Genomic DNA, 25325 nt, shown 5'->3' on the forward strand with positions numbered 1-25325 from the left:
AAGGTATTGGAATAAAGATGTAGACATGGGAAGTAGTCTCAGCATAGCAAGGGGAGGAGATCCCCAAAACATTTGGGATTTGCTATAAGGTGAAGAGCGTTGAGAAGTGAGGCTGTGATGTAAGGGAAGCTTGTATATACCAGGAACCAGGGAGAAGGTGGGCTAGATTTGCATTTATGGATGGTGGCTGGGGTGGAGGCTGAATTTGCAGGAGGCCAGGAGAGCAGTGTAGAGATTGCTGTGTATTCCAAGCAAGACAGAGTAAGTATGGAAAGAAGGAGACCCATTTGAGAAATGTTTAGGACAAAGTTTCTCAAACTACCCAAGGACCTCTGAGGAGTCCAAGGACAAATTCTAGGGGGTCTTCAAGTTTATCTAGAGAAATACCATCTTAGGAAACAAGTATCACTCTATGAAATGGTCTTTCAATTACTCATCTTCACTGGCTTGGAGGAGTTTTTGTCTTTTCACCCTTAAAAGAATTATGAGTGCCATAACAAATGCAGAATAATGTGTTGGTATGCTGACAGCAGGACCTGATTTTCTCCAAACTGGGGTAGGATGACCACACCAGTTTAAGTGGTAAAAGGAGGAGATGGGTTAAACACAAGTGGAAAGGGGGAGAGGGGAGGATTTGATGACTCCCAGTTGGGGGAACAAAGGACAGGGTAGAGGATCAGCTGGGGAAATTCTCTGGGGATCCCTGTCAGTCCATGAGAACTTCCTGCTCTTCTTTGTTCTGGCCCAGGTGTTTCCCTCTTCCCCTATGGGCCACGTGTTCAAGACCAGGAGTTTGTCAGGAGGAGGGTGGACTTCACCTCGCCGCTCTTCAAGCCCCAGATTGGCTTCCCTTTTGGCTCCTCTCTCCGAGATTTCCTCTACGTGAGTCCCAGGCTGCAGCCCAAATGACCTGTGTTCTCAAGGCCCTGCTTCCCCTTCCAGGGCTCCGAGATGGCCCAGTGACTGTGACCTTGATCCTCATTGAAAATAAGGGAAAATGAAAGCAACACTGTTAGGCTCCTACTGAATTCCTGCCTCTGGCTTAGTTTGCATTCACAATCTTTACTGTCAGCGCGTTAGCCAAGGTAGACATGAATCTAGGCAAGGCTCGCCCTCCCACATGAACAAAAGTGTTCATCTCAGTAAAGAGATCCCGGGGCCCAGTAAGCTTTCTTCTGTTTTTCAGGGCCCTTTATATGAGCAGGAAGCTCTACCTGGGAAACAACTGATGCATTTTACATTTTCTGTAATTATTTCCTGGTTCCCTGGTCCAGGTACCCATGAGTCCTGGAAGAGAGTTGGAACGACAGTCATGGCCCCTGTGGCTTTCAGTGAGAGGGACTAAGTCAGGACACAGTGTGTGATGCAGTGATGGGGTGAGGGTTTTGGTCTTTTTAGCCCCATCTGATGTGGCACCAGCTTCAGGATGGAGCCTCAGGGATTTACCCAGAGGGGTCTGCTCTGTGACAGGCTGGCCCATAGATGGAGCCTGATGCTAAGCAGGACAAAACTTACCACCTTAGGAAGGACTTAGGACTAGAAGAATGTCCTGCGGGTGGACTATTTATGTGAGAATTAAGTAAAGGGGCTCTCCCGGCAGCCAGGGAGATGGATGACATGACCTTCCAGAGGTTGTTGACCCTCTAAAGTTCTACCCAGAGAGGCCTTTGAGGGTCACACTTCTGAGGAGCTGTCCCAAGGCTGCTTTGAATGTTAACCGAAAGAACTTTTATGCTCAGTTCACAGATAACGGTCAGATCATTTTCCCGGAGTCAGAGTATCAGATTTTCTCCCACCCCCACCCTCCTCTTGGTGGCTTCACAGGCAGGGACGGTCTGGCTGTGGTGGCTCCATTCTGGGATGATGCTGATTTCTCCAGCCGCAAGGGAACCATATTTTACCAGGTGGGTCTTTCAAAGCTTGGCATTCAGGATCCTCCAGAAACCAACAAGGAGAGACAAAGAGCCGGGCAGGGAGGTGCACGTGTTACTGCTGTCAGAGCCAGGCTCCATGTGGACAGGCATTGATGCTTAAATATGAGGGTGGGAGGAAGCAGATTAGGACTATTACATAAACCCAGGAATTCCCTGACACAACCATGAGAAGACTTGCAGATGACAGGGATGAGGGTTGGCAATCCAGAGTTTTAGTGTAGAATAAGGCTGTAGGGGGTCTTTCCTAATAAGCCTGAGTCAAGCCGGACCGCTGCATGTGCTCCTGGATTGGGTTAATGATTCCAGTCAGTGGGAGCACATAATGAAAGCTCCTGCAGGCGAATGTGGACTGTGCCCCTGCCATGGACAAGGTGCTATAGAAGGTCGAAAGATGGAAAAACACATGCTTGTCCTCAAGGAGTTTTGATGGGTCATGGGGAAGTTCAAATGGGCAGAGGTGGCTATGCTATCCAAGTCATTTTGTGCTAAGAGATGCATGAGTTCAAGTCCAGAAGACTTGGGTCTCTGGACCTTGACTCTCTACTCCACACACCCTAGGCCTCCCTGCTGCTGAATTTGAATTAATTTTGAGATACAAGGAACAGACTGAAAATGTAGGTCTGGGAGAGGGAAGGATGTCAGATGTGGGTAGACTAAAAATGATCAGGATTACCATGCAGAAAGTGGGGTCTCTTAAGGGTGTTGAGCTAAGACCCTCATTTCCTTGTCCTTAACTATCTTCCTTTCCTAGGAATATGAGACGCTCTACGATGACAAAAAACCACTTGTAGTCCAGCAGGTGGAGTCTTGGATTGAAAACTTTGCAAACACCTGGAACTACAAAGCCAGGTGGACCCTAAAGGTCACATGGATCAATGCCACTGCCTATCCCGCCCAGCGGACCTCCGGGGTGAGTGACCCATGGACAGCTCCCTGCGAACCATCTGGAAGTCAGACTTCCTAGAATCCTAGGCAGGGGCCAATCTTCTAAAATCTTCTCTGACTCCAGGCCAGATGGCTGATTATAGCACTCCTGCCCCCACCCCGATGCTGAGCACTCACTGTGCACCAGGATGACCCAACCCCTTACGTTCACAACCTCAGCAGCCCAGAGCACTGGGTATTAGGAGGTTGAAATTTAGGAAACAGAATTTTGTAAGTCAAATGGCTGGCTATTGGCAATTTTACATGGTTCAACCTGATAATATTATCCACATTTTAGAGATGAGAAAGATGATGCTTAGAGAGGTTAAGCAACTTGCTCAAGGTCACCTGCTAGCAAATGACAATTCCAGGCCTGGAACTGAGGTTTTTCTAACTTCAAATGCCGGCTCTCAACTGTAATGCCTTCCAGTGGAAATGGGCACACCACCCTGGTCTTCCTTCTGGGGACTCACAGCTCCTACAGTCAGAAGTCCTCCCTTGTGGCTGTTCTAAAGTCACTTGCCTCTTTGTTGGTTCAACAAGTTCACTGATTACCTACTTTGTACAAGCATAGTGCTTGCCATCCTCCCTTAGAGAAACTCCAGTCTCGCCTGCTATGGTCCTCCCCACTGTCCAGGTTGAGGAGACATTTGGACAATGTCCTTAAATACCTGAGGAACCTACATAGGCCCCTCCCAGCTCTCTGGTGTCTTGGCTAATCTCTCAGGTTTCTGATTCTTTCTTACACAAACTGTCTTCCAACTGGTTTCTAACCCAGAGCCTTTTATCACCCTCCCTGGAAAGAAGTCAGAAAGTAGGCAAATGTACTATGCTAGGTGCTTGACACCACAGGTGAAAGGTGCCCTACACACTCCCAAACTTGTCAGCATGTTAAGCCCATGCCTTTTCTCCAGGTAGGCCAGGAAAAGATGATGTGTGCATCGAGGCAGGGGTGTGGGGTGAATGATGGGACATCAGGGAGGACACTCCAGATTTCTCACAGGCATCTCCATGTTTGTCTCCATCCAACCCCCAGACCAACACCTACCAAGCCATCCTCTCCACAGATGGGAGCAGATCCTTCGCCCTGTTTCTCTACCAAAGTGGTGGGATGCAGTGGGATGTAACCCAGCACCTAGACAACTGGGCCCTCATGGGCTTCTCCAGGTAGGATGGGGAGGGGCTGCCAGCTCTGAGCAGGTGATAGGAAGTGGTGCAGAGCAGTGTTTTCGCTGCACACACACTCCCCCACCCCAGGACCAGGCTGAGTCCCGCTTGTCGATGCTTCTGACTCACACTGGTGCCAGTTCCCATTAAAAGATGCTATTTCTTGCTGATTCACATTAAAAGATCACTATTCATTGCCATTCTCCTTTTCTCCCCCCAGAACCTGTGCAATGTAATCATTCCCAGAACTTTGACTTCTCTGATTTCCACTCACATTAGCTGACCTTTCTTGACTTCTCAAATAGCATCATCATAATGGCCAATATTTACTATACTAACTACTTAATATGCATTATTTCATTTCATTATTACAACAAACCCATGAAGGAGATACTATTTATTTCCCATTCTACAGATAAGGAAATTGAGGTACAAATAGATAAGTAATTGCCCAAAGTCACAGAGCTGGGAAGTGGCAAAGCAGGAATTTGAACTCAGACATCTAAGGCTGAAATCTGCCTTCCCGACTTCTGGTGCCCCTGGGCTTGGACCTCACCCCTCACCCAGGGCCACCAGCAGCTTGTGGGGGGTCTGGGAAAGACGGAGAGCAGAGGAATGGGGCTGTAGAGGGTGACACTGGTTCCTATGTGTGAAGGTGGTTCAGTCTCTGAGCAACAGTTCTCGACCCTGGTATTTCCTGGTGCTGGTATGTGTCATCACCATGAAAGTCACTTGTCATTTGTTACTGGAAATTGCTGCAAATGATGTTCTCTTATAGGGTGCCTCTATAATTACACTGCTTTCACTTGCTTTTTAATGTGCAGTGAAAGAGAAAGGATTGAAATTATCTCACTACCTAGGAATTTCACACCATCCAGAGTTTGCCTGCCCACCTCCACCCCAGGTGTCACACCTGTGTGTGTCACCCATCCTGTGTCAGAGGAGGAACCATCAGGAGTCACTGCTCTGAGGCATGCACCCAGAGAGGCTGCAGGCGCCGGTCCAGGATTTTCTCCTTCCTGGAGCAGGGCTTTGAACCCCATCAAGGGGGGGTGGGGCTGGGGTGCAACCATCACGTCAGGTCCTCACTCAGTTCTGAGAGCTTTACAAATGTTTATTACATTTCATCCTCACAATGCTATGAGATAGATGCTGTGTAATCTCTTTTACATCGCTGTGAAAACAGAATCAAAAAGGTTAAGCAACTTGCCCATGGTTACCAAGCTGCTAAGTGCTGGAATCAGGAGCTGAATTCCTGTCTGCCTAACTTCAGAGACTGACTCTTAACCATCCCGACATACAGTCCCCACCAATCCCTAGCTGCAGGGAAACATACCAGAAGGAGGCCTGGACTCTGTTGTCTTCACACCAGCCTCATGACCAGTGTCTGGCCCTATCGATCAGATGAGGAGTAGATTAGTCTCCCCGCCCAACTCTCCCCCTTTCCTGCTTAGTGGTGGGAGTCAGTGATTCTGGCTGGCTGGCTGACCAACTGACAAGTAAAGACTAACTGGACTGAGTGAGTGAGTGACTGGTTGGATGAATAACTTGCCGGCTGAGGGGAAAGACCCTGAGTGTGACAGAGGCCTTCCATTCTTTCCTTTGCCCGCAGTGGAGATGGGTATTATGAAAACAGCCCGCTGACATCCCAGCCAGTGTGGCAGAAGTATCGTCCGGACCAATTCCTGAATTCCAACTCAGGTAAAAGTGTCGCCTAATCACACTTGGGCTGGACTTAAGTCCTCTTTTGTCCTCCACTTTGTGGGCCATGACAGTACCAGAGGGGCAGCTCTTGAGCATCTATCTCCATCATCCTGAAGGAAGTCCCAGCACAAACTGACCTCCCACAGATGCAATAGGGACTTGACACTGCCCAGAGAGCAGCCGGAACCTTCTGTGCTCTCGCGCAGTGCAGTCTTCCTTGGGGCTCTGTCTCCTCCCTGGGATGAGCCAAACCAAAGAGCTCTCTCAGTGGGGGCCCAGAGCCTGGAAGTGAGAACAGGGGTGTGGCTGGGTATAGGAATATGAATGGGTAGTTAGGGCAATACTCCAAGTGTCCTGTCCCAGAAATGGAATGTGAATCCAGATGAGATCCCTTAAAGGAACCTACCAAGAGAAGTTCCAGAGGTCTGACATTCATTTGGTCATTATTTATTGAGCACCTGCTACATTCTGGACACTGTGCTAAGAACCAGGAATGTGAAATAAAAGGCAAAAGCCTGACTAAGTTTGCTCTCAAAGAGCTGTCACTCTAGCAAGAAGGAGGGTACTTCAGTGTCAGGAAGAAGTCTATGGGGCCTCCTCCATGACTCAGTGTACTGTTGAGGAGCCCCAAAGGGGAAGAAATGATCTTTTCCAAAATGTGATAGAGTAAAGAACAGTTTAGCATTTGAAATCAGTCATGTAAATTGTGAAGCATGAATCCAGTTCTATCTGTTCTGTGGCAGGAACTTCCGGTAAACAGAAGCTAAGTCAAATCATGGGTGCCATCTTGTGGAGAATGCTGCCCAGTCATTAGAATCCTCTGTCAAGATGCTTTGACTTGGACCCAGGGGGTGCAATACAATAGATAGAAAGAGATGATAGATAGATAGATAGATAGATAGATAGATAGATAGATAGATAGATAGATGATAAATAGATAGATAGATAGATAGTATTTGGAGGGAGAGTATTTGATATGTTTCCCTTGATACCAGGTCATTGTGGAGAAGATACACAAACAGATAATCATAAATAATAATTATCCTTCTCAAAACCTTAACAAATTGTAGTTTTCTTGACAATTACTTATTTTGTTGGGGAACAGGGTCAAATCGAATGTCCTATTATATCTTACTAGAGGCCCGGTACATGAAATTCATGCACTGGGCGGGGGAGGGGGGTCCCCTCAGCCCGGCCTGTACCCTCTCACAGTCCAGGAGCCCTCGGGGGATGTCTGACTGCTGGCTTAGACCCACTCTCCCCAGGGAGCAGGCCTAAGCTGGCAGTCAGACATCCTTAGCGCTGCCACAGAGGCAGGAGAGGCTCCCGCCACCACAATTGCGCTCTCCAACCATGAGCCCGGCTTCTGGCTGAGCGGCACTACCCCTATGGGAGTGCACTGACCACCAGGGATCAGCTCCTGTGTTGAGCATCTGCCCCCTGGTGGTCAGTGCATGTCATAACAACTGGTCATTCCACCATTTGGTTGATTTGCATATCAGCCTTTTATTGTATAGGATTGGACTCTGGAGCCCCCCTTCTCACTCATGGGCAGTATGTACTTATAATTAATTGAAGGTCTATTTAAAGTTCAACCCCCCCATCAGGGTCTCTACTCCCACTTACTTCAACCTTCCTAGGATGGTGTCTGGGCACAGCCCTGTGGTAATGGAGCAAGTCCCAGCTTCACATGCCAACTTCTCTGTGGCTTCCCAGCTGGCCTCTGAGCATCGGCCCCTGCCCTGGCTGCTTTGGCCACTGACTTGTCTGGTGGGAGAGCCGGGGTCAAGGATGAAAGCAGGTGTCTGAGTAGGTGGCTAGTGGGTGGTGGCATCATTCACTTAGATATAGGGTGCATGTGGAGGAACTGATTTGGGGTTTGGGGAGATTGAAAGGTGCTGGAGCTTAGAGTGACAGATAAAAGGGTAGAGTGAACTGAAGCTAGGGGCCAGGGTTTGGCTCTGAGTTGGGTGTAGGTCCTAGCCCTTGTCCCAAGGTTTCACACTAAGATCCATGCTTTGAGGGCTTTTGGAGGTCACATCAAAGGGGTCTTTGGGGGAGGAATTGCTGCCAATCTCGTTTATGGAAGAGCTGTCCAGAGGGAGAAAGAGGCATACAGAGGTTACATTTCTGAGTCTTGATGTTCCCTGAAGCTATTAGTAAAACAGAACCCTTGGCCCCAGGCCCTCAGATAACCCCTTCTTCATTTGCTCCTCCAGGCCTCAGGGGGCTGCAGGTCTATCAGCTGCATAGGAGAGAAAGACCCAACTACCGTCTCAGGTGCCTGCAGTGGTTGAGACAACCTCAGTGGCCCAGCTGGGACTGGAACCACATCTCCTGCCCTTGCTCCTGGCAGCAGGGACTATGGGACTTACGATTCCAGCCCATCCACATAGGTGACTCCTCCTTCCTGTCTCTTGGGGCATCTCCATGGTCCCACAAGCCCACCCACCATCTCTCCAGTCCCCCCCTAACCTGTCCCTTTCAAGGCATCCTCAGCCCCTCCCCAGAAACACCGCACCCTAATCCTGCCCCCCACCACAGGCATCGGGCCTGAGTGTGCGTGGACTTGTTGCAGGCTGGTGGGGCCTCGGCAGCAGGCAGCTGTGCAGCTTCACTTCCTGGCGTGGGGGCGTGTGTTGCAGCTACGGGCCGTGGGGAGAGCTTCTGCAAGGCTGGAGAGTGCAGAGCCCTTGGCAGTTTGGTATGTGTGTCCTCAGAGATCTCAAGCCCCCTTCCTCTGGAGCTCTCTGTTCTTCCCCATCAGAGACCAGCCTTGGGTTCCATGCCAAGCAGTGGGATCGAAGCCTCTTGTCCCCACTCCCTTCCAGTTCCTTCCCCTCACTGGATCTCAATTTCCTGATCTTGTAACCGTAGGCAGCTCCCAACATCCCTTCCAACTGACATTTTAGGGATTTATGAGTGAGTGCCTCTTGACCATCTCCACTTGGCTCCATAGCCCCAGCCTAGAGTGGAGGCATCTTTCTAGGGAAGCGGAGAGGTCCTAGTCTAACCCTGGCCTCTGGACCCATAGTAGCAGGCTGTCTTGGGGAAAACATGGTGTCATCTCCATCACTCTTCAAAGGAACTAGAGAGCTCAGATGGGGGTGGGGGGGAGGAGACAGGTAATGTGTGTCTTCCCCTTCTTCCCTATAATCCAAGCAGCCTCCATAGTTCCAGACCATCAGCCATGCCCGCCCCCACACAGCATTTTAAGGATAGTGGGACTCAGCACCCCACCTTTCAAGAAAGGAGGTTCTTGCCCTAGCCAGTTTGGCTCAATGGATAGAGCATCGGCCTGCGAACTGAAAGGTCCCAGGTTCGATTCTGGTCAAGGGCACATGCCCGGGTTGTGGGCTTGATCCCCAGTGGGGGATGTGCAGGAGGCAGTCGATCCATGATTCTCTCTCTTCATGGATGTTTCTATCTCTCTCTCCCTCCTCCTTCCTTTCTGAAATCCATAAAAATATATTTTTAAGAAAAAGGAAAAGAAAAAAAAGGAAAGGAGGTTCTTTATATTTGGCCTTGTACTGGCCCACCTGGGAGCCCAGCTGCAATAAGCTTGGAAGGGAGACAACAACTAGTTCCTGGCTTAAGGTCATTGGGCAGGGTGGGATCTGAACTGAGGTATGCCTGATTCCCAAACCATGGCCTTGCCACATATATCATCCTGCCCCACGAACCTTCCAGCTGGGTTCTGCAGGTCTTCCATGTCCCACTCCCCGCACACACCCCTCAACGCACTGCTCTTCTCCACAGAGCAAGAACTGGAGCCACAGGACTGGTGCTGCCGCTGGAACGACAAGCCCTCCTTCTGCGCCCTGTACCAACAAAGGCGGCCCCGCATCAGCTGTGCTGGGTACCGGCCCCTAAGGCCTGGTGAGGCTGCTGGGGCCTGCCCTGGAGCAGACCCAAAGCAAAGGATCTGGGGTTGGGGCAGCCTCTTGGGGTCTGGACAAGGGCAGCACTAAATTCCTGGGCGGGACTGTGGCCATAAGGAAGGTGGAGATGGTTCTGGCATTCGGTGCATGGCAAACAGAGGAGCTTTGTACGTGCTATTGGGGAAGGGGTAGGACTAGGGGATGGGAGATAATGAGCAGACATGGGTGTGGTGGGGGCACAAAATGCAAGAGGATTTCCAGGGAAGATTCTACAAGCCATGAACAACTCCCAGGCTTGTGTCTACCTGGGTAAATGCCCACCTGTGGGCGGTGGGGAATCTCAGACCTTTCCCTCCTCTGCCATGCCAACGTGGTATCTCCCTTTTCCAGCCTGGATGTTCGGGGACCCCCACATCACCACCTTAGATGATGCCACTTACACCTTCAATGGGCTGGGGGACTTCCTGCTGGTCAGGGCCAGAGATGGAAACTCATCCTTCCTGCTGCAGGGCCGCACTGCCCAGTCCGGCTCTGCCCAGGCCACCAACTTCATTGCGTTTGCTGCTCAGTACAACTCCAGCAGCCTGGACCCCATCACAGTGAGTGAGGCAGGGCCTCTAGACATCCTTGCTCCCCTCACAGAGAGCCCTCAGGGACCTTCAGCTGGAAATCGAGGCCCACGAGGAGAATGAGAAGAAGGGAAGGGGGCAGGAAGGAGGGAAAAAGTTTCCTGCTGGTGTAGTTTGGGAGTCAACCCGGAGACACAAGATTAGGATCCAGGCTCCAAAGGTTAGGTGGAAGAGATGTCTCAACTTCCAGTGCCTTAGTTTTCTTACAGGAAAATGGTGATAACAATATTACCTACCCCACAGGGCTAATGTGAGATTGTAATGAGGTCACCTAAGACATGTGCCTAGTTCTGAGCCTAACCCATGCTATGCACTCCATAGGTGTTAGGTAGAAAAACCTCACTGTCACACTCTCCATCACCTTCATCTTTGTCCAGGGCTCAGGTTCTAAGCTCTTCGCAGCCTCCTTTCTCAGCCTCCGGGCTCACCTGCAAGTCAGCCTTAGTCCTCCTCCAATTTTCTTCCAGGTTCAGTGGCTCCTTGAGCCCAATGACACAATCCACGTGCGGCTCAATAACCAGACTGTGACATTTGAAGGTAGGCTGGGGAAGCTGTGAGGGTTCAGAGGCTGCCCTGCGATTGGAAGCAGGGTGGTGGGGTATGGAGGCGGCAGCACTGGGGCGGAGGAGAGTGGTGGCCACTCCTACTGTCCCTTCAGCAGCTGTGCCGAGCAGCTCCTTCACCCAGGAGCCAGGCATTAAACATTTCCTCCTTCCTCCAGGGCTGTGACAGCCTTCCTGTGGCAGCCCCTGTCTTCAGTCCCCAGGTAGAAGTGGGTGGTGTGGCCTTGAGGGGTACCCTGTGCGTTTGGTTTTGAGGCCACTGGAGAAGACGCCTGCAGGACATCCCAGAGCTGCTTCGTGTCCGTCTGCTTTTTGAACACTCATCACTGCCAAGTCTTAGGCCTGCAAGGACCAATGCTGATTTCTTCCTCATCTGTCTCCCAACATTCTAGACCAGGAAATCTTCAACACCACTGGAGTCATAATGACCCGCAATGGCTCCCTGGTGACAGCCAGCTTAGATGGCACAGTGATCATATCAGTGACAGCTCTCTCCAACATCCTGCACACCTCCTGCAGCCTCCCAGAGGAGTACCGAGACCGCACAGAGGGCCTCCTGGGTAAGAAACAGGCAGAGCCCTGACTCTGAGGCAGTGGCCACAACAGGAGCTCAGATCCTACCCCCCCTTCCTGGTGGTTCCCTACCCATTGGCCTATGGACATCCCAGGCTGCATTTCCCTTTCTCAGCCTCCGTGGAACAGAACCCTGGGGCCACAGAGGGGCAGGGAAGGACCTTCAGCTACCTTTGAGTCTCACTTCCTGTCCTCCTAAAGCTCCACTTCTGGGGCAGCCAAGGGAGCATCCAGGATGGGCTCTGAGGAAGGTGGAGTCAGCAGCCACCTTCTTCTCCTACACCTCACACTTTCCTACCTCTCCCTCCATTGCCCCCATTCCCTCCTCTTTCTCTCCTCCTCCCTCCCTGAAGCAGAAAGGTGGACTCTGAGGTTATGGTCCATCCTCTACCCTCCTCCTAGAGGTCTGAACCAAGAATAGATGCAACAGAGAGAGGCTTCCTGGGCCCCCTGCTCCTCCTCACATCTTGAGTGTGCCCCGTTGGATGCTTCCCAGGGAATGGGGAGAACCAGTCACAGGGTGGCCAACCTCCTACTCTGTCCCTCAGGGGTCTGGAACAATAATCCAGAAGATGACTTCAAGATGCCCAATGGCACCACCATTCCCCAAGAGAGCAATGAAGAGATGCTTTTTCACTATGGAATGACCTGTGAGTCTGGACTTCAGAGTGCTGGGGGTAGATGGGACAGGGCTGGGATGTCTCCCTCAGGCCTGTGGGAACCAGACCTCTGTCCTTTGTGAGGGAGGGGTAGAAAATTTAGGAGGATTCTGGTGCCACCCCAGACTTGTTTCCTCCATCCCACTCCCACCCATGTCTCTCTACCTGGCAGAGAAGATGAGGGAACGAGATGGCCCTCAGTCACTAGAGCAGGGATTTTCATACTCAGAAGCCAGAAGTCAACCTGGCCTTTTATACCCCACCTACCTCAAGCCATATAAAGTGAGAGTAAGGGGTGGACACTGCAGAAACATAGCTGGAGTCCCATCCCTGGTACCATCACCATCGAACCTCTTGTGTTCTAGGGGAAATCAACGGAACAAGCCTCCTTGGCAAGAGGGATGACCATCTGCCTTCAAACTTCACCCCTGTCTTCTTTTCCCAACTGTGGAATAACAACTCCTTGGATAAAAATTCAACCTCCAAGTGTAATGGAGATAAACAATGCATCTATGACACCCTGGCCACAGGAAACACAAAGACTGGACTAGACACTAGGATGCTCTTTAGAAGATACCAGCAGACGAACAACACCCTCCGTAAGTGGCATGAGGCCCAGGGCGGCATTTTCAGAGTTAGGGGGCAGATGATGAGCCCCCTTCCATAACACCCCTTTAAGCTACACATTAAATTTACCAGGTTCTTTGACTCATGTTATTCCACTGCTCAAACCCTCCCATGATTCCCCAGCCCACTCTGTTCTTATGATGACCTTCAAAGTCTTATCCAATTTGCCTCTTGAAATCTACTAGTACTCCCACCTTGCTCCCTCCACTCCAGCCCAACTGGCTTCTTTGTGTCCTTCGAACACGCCAGGCTCACTCTCAACTCTGAGACTCCACACAGGCTGTTCTCTTTGCCTGGAGTACCCTTCCCCGTGACAGCCCCTCACCTCCTTCAAGTCTCTAGTTAAATGCCACCTTTCTTGGCTAGCCTGTCTAAAATCTCACATTCACCCACACTCCCTACTCACTTTCCCTGCTTTATTTTTTTCTCCTTAGCATTTATAACTATCAAACATATTTTCTAATTTTCATTGGTAACTTTTGTATTCTTTGTTCACTGCTGTGTCCTCACTGCCTAGAATAGTGCCAGCCATATAGTAGGTGCTCAATAAATATTTAAATGACTGATTGAATGAATGAATGAATGAAGAAAAAATGAAATGGAAATAGCGAGTCTCCAAAAAGCAGAGACCAGTAAAAAGGTTTAACTCCCTATTTCCTGAAAAATGCAATGCCCACTTAGATATTACCCTCACAGTTTTCAGTCCTCTTCCAAAGTTAACACTCTGTGACGGTCTAAACAATCCGTTTTTGGATTCACTTCGTACCAACCTCAGCATAGCAAGAAAGAACTTGAAATGAATCCCATTTTGGGAAAAGACAAAGAGAGAATAAAGATTTGGCCAGGTGGGCAGTACAATCCCAACCTGCTCTGCATAGGTCCGAGAGCAGATACTTCCAGAGGTGGGTCACAGTCCTGTGAATGCCTCACACAAGCCAGGAGACTGGAGAGAGAGGAGGCCCACAAGCCCATTTGCCTTGGGCTCCAAATCCCCTCTTTGTGTTCCAGATCAGTACCCACCTTCTATTGAGGGTCCCCAAATGGTGAAAGCCTACAAGGGGGAGACCATGATGATTCAATACAAAAGCAGCTCTAAGGACGTCACGTTCACTCTCAGAAACAGCTACACTAAGGACTTCAAGCTTTTTGGTAAGAATGTTTGGCTGGGGACATGGGGGATGAGTTCAGAGACAAGGTTTGGGTAATTTTTCATTATTATATCCTTTGCAACTTCATCTCACTTTTCTATTGGAATATCCAAGACCAACATTTCTTAGGCATAATCCCTATAATTCAAACAGGTGCTCACCCCCATGGTGAATAGTGATGGGCTTACAGAGATTTGGCCTGCTAGCTAGACTGACTTTGGGCATGTACAACTGATTCAAAGATCATTTCATCTCAATCTAATCTATAGTAATAAAAGGTTAATATGCTAATTAGACTGGATGTCTTCTGAATGTACTTCTGGACAAAGCCACTGTGGTGGGGGCCAAGGCAGAAGTGGTTAGGGGCGATCAGGCCAGCAGGGAAGAGCATTTAGGGGTGATTAGGCTAGCAAGAGAGGGAAGTTAGGGGAGATTAGGCTGGCAGGAGAGGGCAGTTATGGGCAATCAGGCTAGCAGGCAGAGGCGGTTAGGGACAATCAGGCAGGTAGGCAGGTGAGCCGTTAGAAGGCAGCAGTCCCAGATTGTGAGAGGGATATCTGACTGCCAATTGTCCAGGGATCGGGTCTAAACTGGCAGTTGGACATCCCCTAGATTGGAAAGGGGGCAGGCTGGGCTGAGGGAACCCCCTCCCCATGTACGAGTTTTGTGCACTGGGTCTCTAGCAATATATAATCACCTTTAACCATCTTTGTGTAAGCACTGAATTATTAGAATAAAGCATAACAAAGAAATGCTAATTTAAAATATTTTCATATCTACTTTTTAAAAGGACATAACGTGGAACAAGATTTAAAGGAACACAAATACCTTTGTTTGGAACGTTTGTCACTATTTTTATTTGTCAACCATGTTTATCTAACTTCATCTCTCCTTGTCTGCTGTTCTGGGCTGGGACAAAGCAAAGCTTCATCACTCCTTCTCAGTGATGCTGTGGAGTCCCCTAGGCCTGCAACGTAGTCTGGGTCAAAGAGCCAAAGCCTACAGGATGCAGCTTGTCTTCTGTTCCCAGCACTGATATGCTGGTGACTGCTCTTTGCCAAACCAAGGCCTCCAGGAACCTTATTCTGAGCTCTGAGCACCTCTCTGCCTAATTTTCTTTCCCTGTGCATCCGGAGGGACTGCTTTGTCTGTACCCTTTGCTCCATGTGGCATCCTGCCAGGGGCTGGACAATGGCATCAGGAGATTTCTCCTCCACTGGACTCTAGGAGGGACTGCTTTGTCTGTATCCTTTGCTCCATGTGGCATCCTGCCAGGGGCTATGGCATCAGGAGATTTCTCCTCCACTGGACTCTTCTCCTGAAGAGTGGATGGCCTGGAAGTTACTCTTGTCTCCTCCTACTATCAGCTCCTCTTAACCTGTTGTTTTAAGATTTTTCTATTTTCTTCAGTAACATAAGACCAGTTTGATTGGAGGAGTCCTATAATATGTAGCACTGTTTCACTGCAGTCTGGTGTCTGAAGGGGTGGCTGGCCAAAGGTCCAGGAAGTGAGAGGGTGGGCAAGAAATCAGGACAAGGGTTGGGGCTGCTGTGAAGGTGAGGCCAATATGACCTACAGTGTAGCGTGGGGATGTGTCGGGAGGATCTGGCCTTCACCCTCCATACCCCGTGGATGTCCTGTCCTGGTGCAGGCCCAGGCAGGTTGCTCCTTGAGGGTTTCTTCAGGATCAACTGCCTTCCCCTCTTTGGAGTTCCACTCTACACTCAGTTAGTTGGGCTCCAGCTTGGAGCGTGACCACTCCAGGAAACCAGCCTTGCCTGAGGAAATGCCTGGTGAGGTTTGAGGGGTGGTCTGAGGGAGATGGAGGATTCCAGCCTTGGTTCTCAGAGTGTTAAATGCCAAGACGTGTCAGATGGCAGAGAAATCAAGGCTTCCACCTCTCAATGACCTCATCTTCCTTGGGGCAGAGAATGGGACACTGCTCTGGACACCAAACTCGCTGGAACCATTCACTCTGGAGATTCTAGCAAGAGATGTCAAGGACAACTTATCATCTCTACTCCAGCCAAAGACCGTGGTCTGTGCTTGCAAGGGAAAGGAACAGTGTTTATACAGCAAGACCAGCTGGGTGGGCAATTCCTCCCTGGAGGTGAGTGCTGGGACGAGGGTGAGAAGGAGGTTTCCATTTTGGAGGGGAAAGCAAGTGGAATTTGAAAAGATATCAAAGCCCCTCTGTGGTCATGTGTGTTGGGAGGTGGGTGGAACTGAGGTAGGTGAGTAGAGCAGATACCATCTCAGGCCACAAACTTATTCATGTGAGAAATAGAACTTTCTTTACTGCTTATAGCTCAATTAATTTTTATCTCCCGGCTCCCATTCTGCCAGGCTGGCAGGGAACTTGCAGCTCAGGCTTTCCTAGCATCCCCCCTGGTCCCCAGCTCCATTTTTCTGAAACTAGGCACTGAGGTGTGGGGTGGGAAAGTGTGGTCCCTAGGCATGAGTCTACACTGATCCCAAGCTCCACACTCTCCCCTCTTCAGACCCAGGAAGTGTTCTGCGGCTCTATGCCTTGCTCAGACACAGGCAGCCTTTACTAAGGTGGCTTAATGTCCCGCACAACCATTTCCCTCTGGGGTCTCATCACCATGGTGCTGGGAAGAGAGGTGGGGAGTCCAGGGGCTGGAAAAGGGGAAAAACATAGAGAGTGGGAAAACAGAGTCAATATATTATTCTAGAGATCCCAGAATTCCCAGTCTTAGAAGTAAAAGTGTTGGAGAGTTGCATTTCAGGGAGATTTCCAGGGTCCTCTCAGAAGATGGGTCAGAAAAGAGAGACCAGGGAGCTTGATGAAGTACCCAAACCTCGGCCTTCCCTGTGCTGTGTTCTGCTTACCGTGTTCTCACGGTGCTGAGCAGTGAGACGCTGTCTTCTTGCTTTGGGAGTCAACAAGGGGACGAGGAGCAGGAACCCGCAGCTTTCAGGGGGTCCCATTTTTGAGGGATAGTAGAATGTTTATTTAGCTCTGTCTTACTCTAAAAAGGATTTCGGTCAAAGAGACATGGTGTAAGAAGGAAGAGGCAGAGCATCTGGGTTAGAAACCAGGCACACAGAGGGGTGGGGGAAAGAAGGGCCCAGGGAGACGAGTGGGCTAGAGACCATGTGCCTCTGGGCGGGACCCTGCAGGCCCAGGGCCTGGTCAAGAAGGTGCTCAATAAATACTGGCAGAAATAAGACAAGGTCTCAGGTCCCATGGGTTCGCAGACTGGAGGAGTCAGTACTGAAACACCAAGATGCCCTTAATGGTTCAGCCTCCTGGCTGCCCAGTGATCAGCAACCCATTCCAGGTGGCCAGCTGCAAGTGTGACAACACCACCTTCGGCCAGTACTGTGAGCGTTCCAAGGACCTCTGTGATGAGCAGTGCTTCCCGAATGTGAAGTGTATTCCTGGGCAGGGCTGTGATCCTTGCCCCCCGAACCTAATTGGGGATGGGCGTCACTGTACAGGTAAGCTTGGAATAGGGCCCGGGTAGGAAAAGTTTCTGGAGACAGGTGATACCCAGGGGTTCTAGGACAGCCATGAGCAAACCATTTCTCTCCCTTTTCTAGCAAGTATTTAGAATGCTCAACATAGTGGGTGCAGTAAGGAGTTAAGGTTTGCATGGTAGGGTGTGAGGCTGAAGGAGAAGAGATTATATAGGCATGGTAGAGAGGCCAAGGAAGAACAGGCCTGAGACACTGATTGGGAAAACCGCAGTTGGACCCCAGCAAAAACCCAGGGCAAAAGATTGAATGTGGCCTGGAGAAGAGAAGGGACTTCTAGCAGAGACAGGGAACCAAAGGCAAGCTGGGGTTTTCAGAGATGTAAGTCTCCACATCCCCCATCAGGACATTTGGAGGGGCTGTCATGGTCATCTGGTGGCAAGTGTGCCTCATTTTCCCTTTTAGTCCTGCTGCCACTATCGGTCCCTTGACTTCTAAGTGATTGGGGTCATGATGAGGGAAATAAATCACAGTGAGGCCTTTATTAAGCTCAAATGAAATCCGAGCAGAGGCCAGAGTGGGTAGAACCGCAGCCTTATAAAGGCAGAAAAGAGGATAGAAGTGAAGAAAGCCTTCTGGGTCCTTTCCTGATGTGGAGAGACTGATAAACACCTCTTCCCTCAGCAGAAGTGGGTGAATATCTACCTGGTAGAGGAAAAGGGTTTTCCAGTAGAGAAGTGCCTGGAAAAGGGAGAAGGATAGTTTGGGGTTCAGAGTGGACCACAAGCAGAACATAGATTGAGTGGGCTTGGGGGGAAAGCAACCAGGCTGTCCTGGAAACAGCTCTCCATGGGCTGGGGGCTCCCCACTGCTGTCGGGCCTGGTGTTGCTGACCTCTGCTCTCTCCGCAGGTCTGGAGGACTCTGAACACTGTCAGAACCAGTTCTGCCCTGTGAACTACTGCTACAACCAGGGCCACTGCTACATCTCCCAGACTCTGGACTGCCAGCCCACCTGCACTTGCCCCCCAGCCTTCACAGACAACCGTTGCTTCCTGGCTGGGAACAACTTCACTCCAACTATTGACCCAGGTCTCACCAGATGCCCCCATCACCCTCACCACCATTCTTCTCTCTTTTGGGGGAAGAAGGGGACCTCTGGGGGCCAGGGAAAAGTTTCTTAAACTCACAGGACAGAACTTCTTATTTCTTTTGGGTGGTGGTAAGTTGTAGGCTATGGGAGCTGGTGGGGGCAGCATGAAAAACGGGCTTGAGTGGTCTTATGATAAAAGCCTAAAGGTGGCCTTATGGCTCAGTTAGAAGAGAGTCAGGGAATCCCTGATCATAGTCAAATGAGCTCTAGGGTGAGGGTCAGCGGACTCAGCCACTTCTCCTGATCTATCCCTGTAGCATCGGGTAGTCTTCCTAGACTGGCCCAATGGTCTCAGTGGGTAAATCTGGGTAAACCCAGGAAATGAATATAAATCTGCTTCTCCCATCTCCAGAGTTCCCTTTAAGAACCATCCAGCTCATTCTCAGTGAAGAAGAAAACGCCACTGAAGCAGAGGTCAACGCTTCGGTTAGTACTGCAGGTGGCTCTGAGTGGGAAGAAGGATCCTGGCAGGTTTAGGGCAGGGTCTTAGCCATCACGTGTGCGTTCTGCATCCTCATCATCCATCCATCCAGGGAAGACAGGAGCCTTCTGCCTCAGAAAAGGCTAGGGGTGAGGAAGGCAGGAAGCCACGGGACAGAGCCTTCTGAGGGGGTTGAAATGGCCAAGTTGACATGAACAGAGTCTGGGGTGGCTGAGTCACCCTTGCCTCTCCTTCTGAGAGTCCTTCGAGACCTGCACTTGGGTATTATATGGAAGAAACACAAGAAGGTCTTTCATCACCAGGAAGCCTTCTCTGAATTCCCACACGGACCTGGGGGCTCCCGCTTTTTGGGCCCCATCCATCCCCTTTCCATTCCTCAATCACAGGCAAAGTAACACAGTGGTTGAGTTATGGAGGCTCTAGAATCCTACATACCTGGGTTCATATCCAGGCTCTACCACCCATTAGACCAGGTATAATAATCAGACAAATTATTTGATGTCTCGTCTATAAAAATAGAAGTGATAATCATACCTATGTCAACAGGTTGTGTCAAGGTCTAAATAATAATGTATGTGAAGTACTTAACATGGTACCTGAAACATATATTCAAAAATTAGAATAATAATTACTATTACCACTACTATCACCACCACCATAGCACTCTACACTCTGGTAAAATCTGTGGGCATTTGTCTACTACACCAGACTACAGACCTTTGAGTATGGACGGTTCCTGAATCATGCTGACATCCCCTAGGTCTGCCTAAACATAATCCATATTCAGTATACGTGTGGGGAGACAATGAGTGGGTGCGTCAGGGATCAGAAACAAAGTGGGAGCCATTCATTTCAGGTTCTCCCCTTGTAATAGGAGGCTGGGGTTGGGGGGAGATATGTAAAGTCCTTCACTCACCAACAAACTTTTATTAAGCAGGAACTCATGCCAGTCATGGAGCTAGGCTGGGGTGTGGGGATGCAGAAATGGATGAGATGGTAACATTCTAAGATGGTAACAGACAGGGAAGAATAAATGCATTAAAGTGGAAGGGTCTCCTCTCTGGACTGGGTCTCACCACTACCCCAATTACCTGCAACCATCTGCTCTAGGTGGCCTACAGGCTGAAGAACCTGGATGTGCGGGCCTTTCTCAGGAATAGCAAAGTGCAAAAAATGTAAGTGGGATTGTTCCTGCCTGGTCCCCAAATCCTCCCTCTTACCCCTCACCCCTCAGCCCCTCACTCTGCTCCTCCCCCATAGCAGCTCTCCAGCAAGCGGCTCACTGCAACAATGGCTTGTCATCTCGGAGTTCCAGTACCGCCCGCGGGGTCCTGTCATCCACTTCCTCAACACCCAGCTGCTGGACGCAGTGGTGGAGGCATTTTTACTGCAGGCCCCGCAGGGGAGATGGAAGGAAAGTGAGGAGCCCAGGAACGACGTGGTCTTCCACCCTATCTCCAGGAGAGACGTGCGCAGTTTGACGGCTTGTGAGTCACTATCTTGGGGACAGTCCCAGGGAGAGCTGAGGGAGGAGGTAAACTGAGGAAGAGTGGTCCAGAAATTTAGCCCACACAAACCCATGGTGGAAAAAAAGTATTTTTGTTTATAATTTCTGAGAAGGACATTATAAACATTTTACCTACCAGCTTTCTAGATCCAAGAACAGATCCAACATGGTAAGTCCATTGTTCAGTTTCATAGAACAAGTGTCCCACCTTCTGCTTCCCTAACCACTGCTGCTGATAGTTTACTTTCTTTTCATAAAACTGCTAGTGATTTTGTTAAAATACTATTGTACCTGATATACATAAACACAGACATCCTTTGCCTTTGTCCTCCAGCTGGAGGACATTACATTAAAGGCTGAAGACCCAGCGCGGGGCCAGAGATATCCTCTCCCCAAAAGGGGGTGATCCTTTGCAAAAGCCATTTCCAGCCCAGGCCTCAACACCTTCATCTAGAAAATGAGAGGATTTCTGAGGTCCCCTTCAGCTCTGACAGGCCCTGACTCTCCTGGAACGGGAATGAGATAGGTTGACGAGCCTGTCAGAGAAGGAAAGGAGTAGCCCACCCTATTTGGGGAGCGAGACAGAGAACAGGGCAGTGACCATGCCAAGCCCATTAGAAGCTGTTGTGCTACTTGGGTCCAGAACCAAGCAAGAGCTTCTTCTGGAATGCAGGCTAACCCTCTTCCCTCCTGGGGGGCAACCAGTGTGAAATCCTCCACCTACTATGTGTACGTGTGGTAGGGGGGTAGGGGTAGAGATAAGGGAACAAGTACCCTAGACCAGACCATGCCTTCTGTTTAAAAACAAAACACAGATTTTTAAAAACCCAGAGTTTCTATTATACAAGTACAATATGTTTATTGTATAAACTTTAGGGAACAAGCATTAACAAAAAGAAGAGAAAAAAATCACCTGTAATTCCAGTCTCCAGAGACAAATCCATTTTGCACACATCCTTCTGATTTTTCTTTTATGCATAGGCACCTTTGCACATATCAAATTTTTTTTACAATAAAGGGATTAAATTATATCTAATATTTGATCACCTTATTAAATAATTGTGAACACATTACCTTATATATTGTGTGCACAGTCCCATTTTATATATTATTTTGTAATATATTTTAATATAGTGTGGTATAATATATTTTAAATAGAATGTTATACTAATAGTGACTGTTAATTTAGTGCTTACTGTGTCAGGCGCTATACTGAATACTCATATATATTATCTCATTTAAACTTCATCGCAAGGTAGGTGCTATTATCATTTTCTTTTAAAGATAAGAAAACTGGGGCTGAAAGAATTAAGAAATTTCCCCAAATCACACAACTAGTTTGAATTTCAACACAGGCCTGGCTGACTTCAAAGCACATTCTCTTAACCAATGCATTTTCCATACCATGGTGCTTATTAGTTGCACAATATTCCTCACTTAATAAAACTTCTGTTAAATGTTGTTACTATTTAAAACATGCTGCTCTGGACTTCCATGAACATATGTATTTGCACACTCTTCCCATTATTTCTAAGGATAAATGCCTAAAATTGAATCCTTGATCGAAAAGGAATAGATCTGGTGTTAATCAATTGTTCTTGCTGTTCCTCTGTGTCCTACCTGACAGCGAACGTGAGCACGCTGCAGGCTCACTTAAAATGCAATGGCTACAAGGGCTACAAACTGGTCTACAGCCCGCAGGGCGGCTTCACTTGCGTGTCCCCTTGCAGTGAGGGCTACTGTGAGCACGGTGGCCAGTGTCAGCACCTGCCGGATGGGCCCCGCTGCAGGTGAGTGGGACAGGGGGCAGGGGCGGGAGGCAGAGAGGGCAGTGCTGGGAAATCCAAGCTGGGAAAAGACACTGCTAGGGGTCCAGAATGGATGTCTGCAAATTGGCAATGGCTCCCTGTGTAATTGAGAGAACTGGCATCAGAGAAAAAATGGATAATGGAAAATAAAACGTGTGAGTGCCCCCTCCGTGTGGAAAATAAAGGTGCCATATTACCTCAAAGGAGCTACTAGGTAGGTATTTTTTTAAAGATGAGAAAACTGCAGCTCAGAGATGATCAGGACCCTGCCCAAGGTACCCAGTACGTTAAGTAGTAGGATATGGGTTCCAAAGTCAAACTCTTATACCTGCTGGTGCTTCTTGGGTGGACTCCCTGCTGTGTCATTGTGGGGGAAAAGGAACCCTTTGTCTTGAGTCTAGGCTGGGTTTTGCCCTTTCTTAAGAGTTCCAGGCAGCGAGGCGCCTTGTGTCCGCTTGGTTCATCAACAGTCCGAGGGCCCCCAGGAGGGGGATGCACTAAGTCTGCATGCCTGCCAAGGAGGAGAAGGGCCATGCCTTCCGGGCCCTCTGGTCACCGCAGGGCCCTCCGTCTCCCAGTGGTTCTCAGCCTTCTGGCCCTTTAAATACAGTTCCTCATGTTGTGACCCAACCATAAAATTATTTTCGTGGCTACTTCATAACTGTTATGTTGCTACTGTTATGAATCGTAATGTAAATATCTGATATGCAGGATGGTCTTAGGCGACCCCTGTGAAAGAGTCGTTCGACTGCCAAAGGGGTCGCGACCCACAGGTTGAGAACCTCTGGCTCTACCCTCCTCCCCACTGCAGTTCCAGACCCGCCTAGCCCTCCCTTCCCAGGGCCAAGGAGGAGGTGGTGGAGCCGAGGGCGGGACCCAACTCCAGGCAAGGGGTTGGGCCCTGACAGCTCAGGCTCACCTGCCCCTGGCCTGCCTTTCCCACCCCCAACCCTACCCCCCCTGCTCAGGTGAAGCTGACCTGTCACACACCACGTGGTTTAGGGCATCATTGTTCCGGTTAGCAGCCTCGGAGAGGTCAGCAAACTGCCAGGAAGCCCCCACCCCCACCCCGCCTCCCCTCTATTGACGTGTCCCCTCTCTTTGTTCCCAGCTGTATGTCCTTCTCCATCTACACGCCCTGGGGCGAGCGCTGTGAGCATCTGAGCATGAAACTCGGCGCTTTCTTCGGGATTCTCTTTGGGGCCCTGGGCGCCCTCTTGCTACTCGGGGCCATAGTATTTGCGGTCCATCGCTTCTGGTGCACCAAGACCCGATTCTCCTACCCCCTGGACTCCGAAAGCTGAAGCCTCCACCCAAGGCGGGAGCTGTGGCCTAAGATACCTCAAGACCCACCCCAGACACACCCACTTCCGTCCAGGCGCCTTGGGGGAGATGAGGAAAAGGAAGATGACTGACGGTGACTCGGGATTCTTCCAGGAGAATGACTAACAGGAATGAATAATGATACAGATAAGAGCACAACTTATCAGTTTACATTGAGGTGGACTGGAAGAGACCATAAAGATCTACTACATAAACGGATGGATTCTCACACAGACACTCTCACAAGGAGGACACCCGAATGTACACACACACACACACCAGATTTAATAATGGGGTGATGGTTCTAACTTAAAAACCAAAATGCATTTGTATGTAAAACTCTCCAGTTTACTTCTAATTAAAGTCTATTTAGATAAAATCTCACTGACGTTTTGTGTTTGCAGAGCCATGGGTTCCATTTGTCATTTTTCTCTGTTGGCTAACGGGCTAGGCACGGGGTGGAGGGAGCAGAGGTGCGTTAGCCACAGCCCTGTTTTGGCCCTCAGTACTCCATGCTGGGAAGCTCAGTTGCTCCATCTCAGACATGGATCCTTGCTTCTGCCTCCACATCACTTTCTTCCCCTCACCCCAACATAAGCCAAGGCCTGGCCCTCTTAGGAGAAGGTACAGATCCCTCCCACACGTCCTCTGTCCTTTCCTGGGCCCCAGGCAGTGTCTTCTGAGCCTCTCCAGCCTACCGTCCTTCGGCCCCACTCTTTCTACTTGTTCCCAGCAACCAGATCAGTTTCCACCTTATCCTTCTCTCTTAGCAGGCAGAACTTTGCACCTCTCTCCTGTAACAGCTCCTGCAACTGGTCCACAACTCCTGTGTCCTGGGCACCTCAATCCAGCTCTATGCAGAAACTGGGTAACGGCTTCTTGGTCCTAAATGCCAAATCCCTAAAAAGATAATCTGATTGGTCCAGTTGTCCATCTCTGATTCAATCAAGTGTGGCCACAGGGTGGGAAAGGAGGTCACATGATACAAACCTGGGGCTCAGGCTCACTCTTGTAAATGCGTGAGTCGTGGTGTTGGAGGAAGTTCCCATGGAAGCATGAACTTGCATTTGAGCAGAGATTCCTAACTGTCTGCTTTACATAGAGAAACATCTCCCAGCAGGTGAAGCCCCTCTCATATGTACACTCAGATACCCCAAAATACCCCCAAATGTAATCATGTATCCATATAAAGCCATATTCATTTCATTCCAATGTTCATTTATCAAGAATTAAGCACAGCCCTAGCCAGTTTGGCTCAGTGGATAGAGCATTGGCCTGCAGACTGAAGGGTCCTGGGTTTGATTCCAGTCAAGGGCACGTACCTTGGTTGCAGGCTTCTCCCCGGCCAACACCCTGGACCAGGTTCATGCAGGAGGCAACCAATCAATGTGTTTCTCTCACATCAATATTTCTCTCTGTCTTTCCCTCTCTCTTCCACTCTCTAAAAATCAATGAAAAAATATTCTTGGGTGAGGATTAAAAAATTAAGCACATAGTCCAAATGGGCTCCCTGGTGAATTCTACCAAACATTTCAGGAATCCTAAGAATTCTCTATAATCTCTTTCAGAAGATTGAAGCAGAGGGAATATTTCCTAACTCATTTTATAAAGCCAACTTTACCCTAATACCAAACAAGAACAAGATACCTTAAGAAAAGGAAACTATTCACCAATAGCTCTCATGAAGACAGGTGCAAAAAATCCTCAACAAAATATTGGCAATGGAATCCAACAAAGAATAGAAAGAATTATACATCACAACCAAGTAGTGTTTATCCCAGGTATGCAAGCCTGGTTCAACATGTAAAATCAGCTAATGTAATCATCACATCAACAATCTAA

At 49.4% G+C, this 25325-nt stretch overlaps 1 protein-coding gene across 1 annotated transcript in view; it reads left to right on the forward strand.

Annotated features, from left to right (window-relative positions):
• Positions 1 to 23865, forward strand: part of MUC4 (mucin 4, cell surface associated) — a 26667-nt gene extending 2802 nt beyond the window's left edge. The window contains exons 4-25 of the mRNA XM_015562615.1: positions 749 to 882; positions 1740 to 1904; positions 2686 to 2844; positions 3895 to 4025; positions 5638 to 5726; positions 7949 to 8125; positions 8308 to 8433; positions 9489 to 9608; positions 10001 to 10209; positions 10707 to 10776; positions 11195 to 11362; positions 11924 to 12025; positions 12400 to 12633; positions 13670 to 13810; positions 15739 to 15920; positions 17116 to 17275; positions 18163 to 18342; positions 18756 to 18829; positions 19956 to 20020; positions 20106 to 20332; positions 21980 to 22142; positions 23272 to 23865. Coding sequence (XP_015418101.1) covers positions 749 to 882; positions 1740 to 1904; positions 2686 to 2844; positions 3895 to 4025; positions 5638 to 5726; positions 7949 to 8125; positions 8308 to 8433; positions 9489 to 9608; positions 10001 to 10209; positions 10707 to 10776; positions 11195 to 11362; positions 11924 to 12025; positions 12400 to 12633; positions 13670 to 13810; positions 15739 to 15920; positions 17116 to 17275; positions 18163 to 18342; positions 18756 to 18829; positions 19956 to 20020; positions 20106 to 20332; positions 21980 to 22142; positions 23272 to 23464 — 3269 coding nt within the window. The 3' untranslated portion in view covers positions 23465 to 23865. The remainder of the gene's footprint in view (positions 1 to 748; positions 883 to 1739; positions 1905 to 2685; positions 2845 to 3894; positions 4026 to 5637; positions 5727 to 7948; positions 8126 to 8307; positions 8434 to 9488; positions 9609 to 10000; positions 10210 to 10706; positions 10777 to 11194; positions 11363 to 11923; positions 12026 to 12399; positions 12634 to 13669; positions 13811 to 15738; positions 15921 to 17115; positions 17276 to 18162; positions 18343 to 18755; positions 18830 to 19955; positions 20021 to 20105; positions 20333 to 21979; positions 22143 to 23271) is intronic.
• Positions 23866 to 25325: the final 1460 nt, after the last annotated feature.

Source organism: Myotis davidii, unplaced genomic scaffold (genome assembly GCF_000327345.1).
Source record: "Myotis davidii unplaced genomic scaffold, ASM32734v1 scaffold571, whole genome shotgun sequence".
NCBI lineage: Eukaryota > Metazoa > Chordata > Mammalia > Chiroptera > Vespertilionidae > Myotis > Myotis davidii.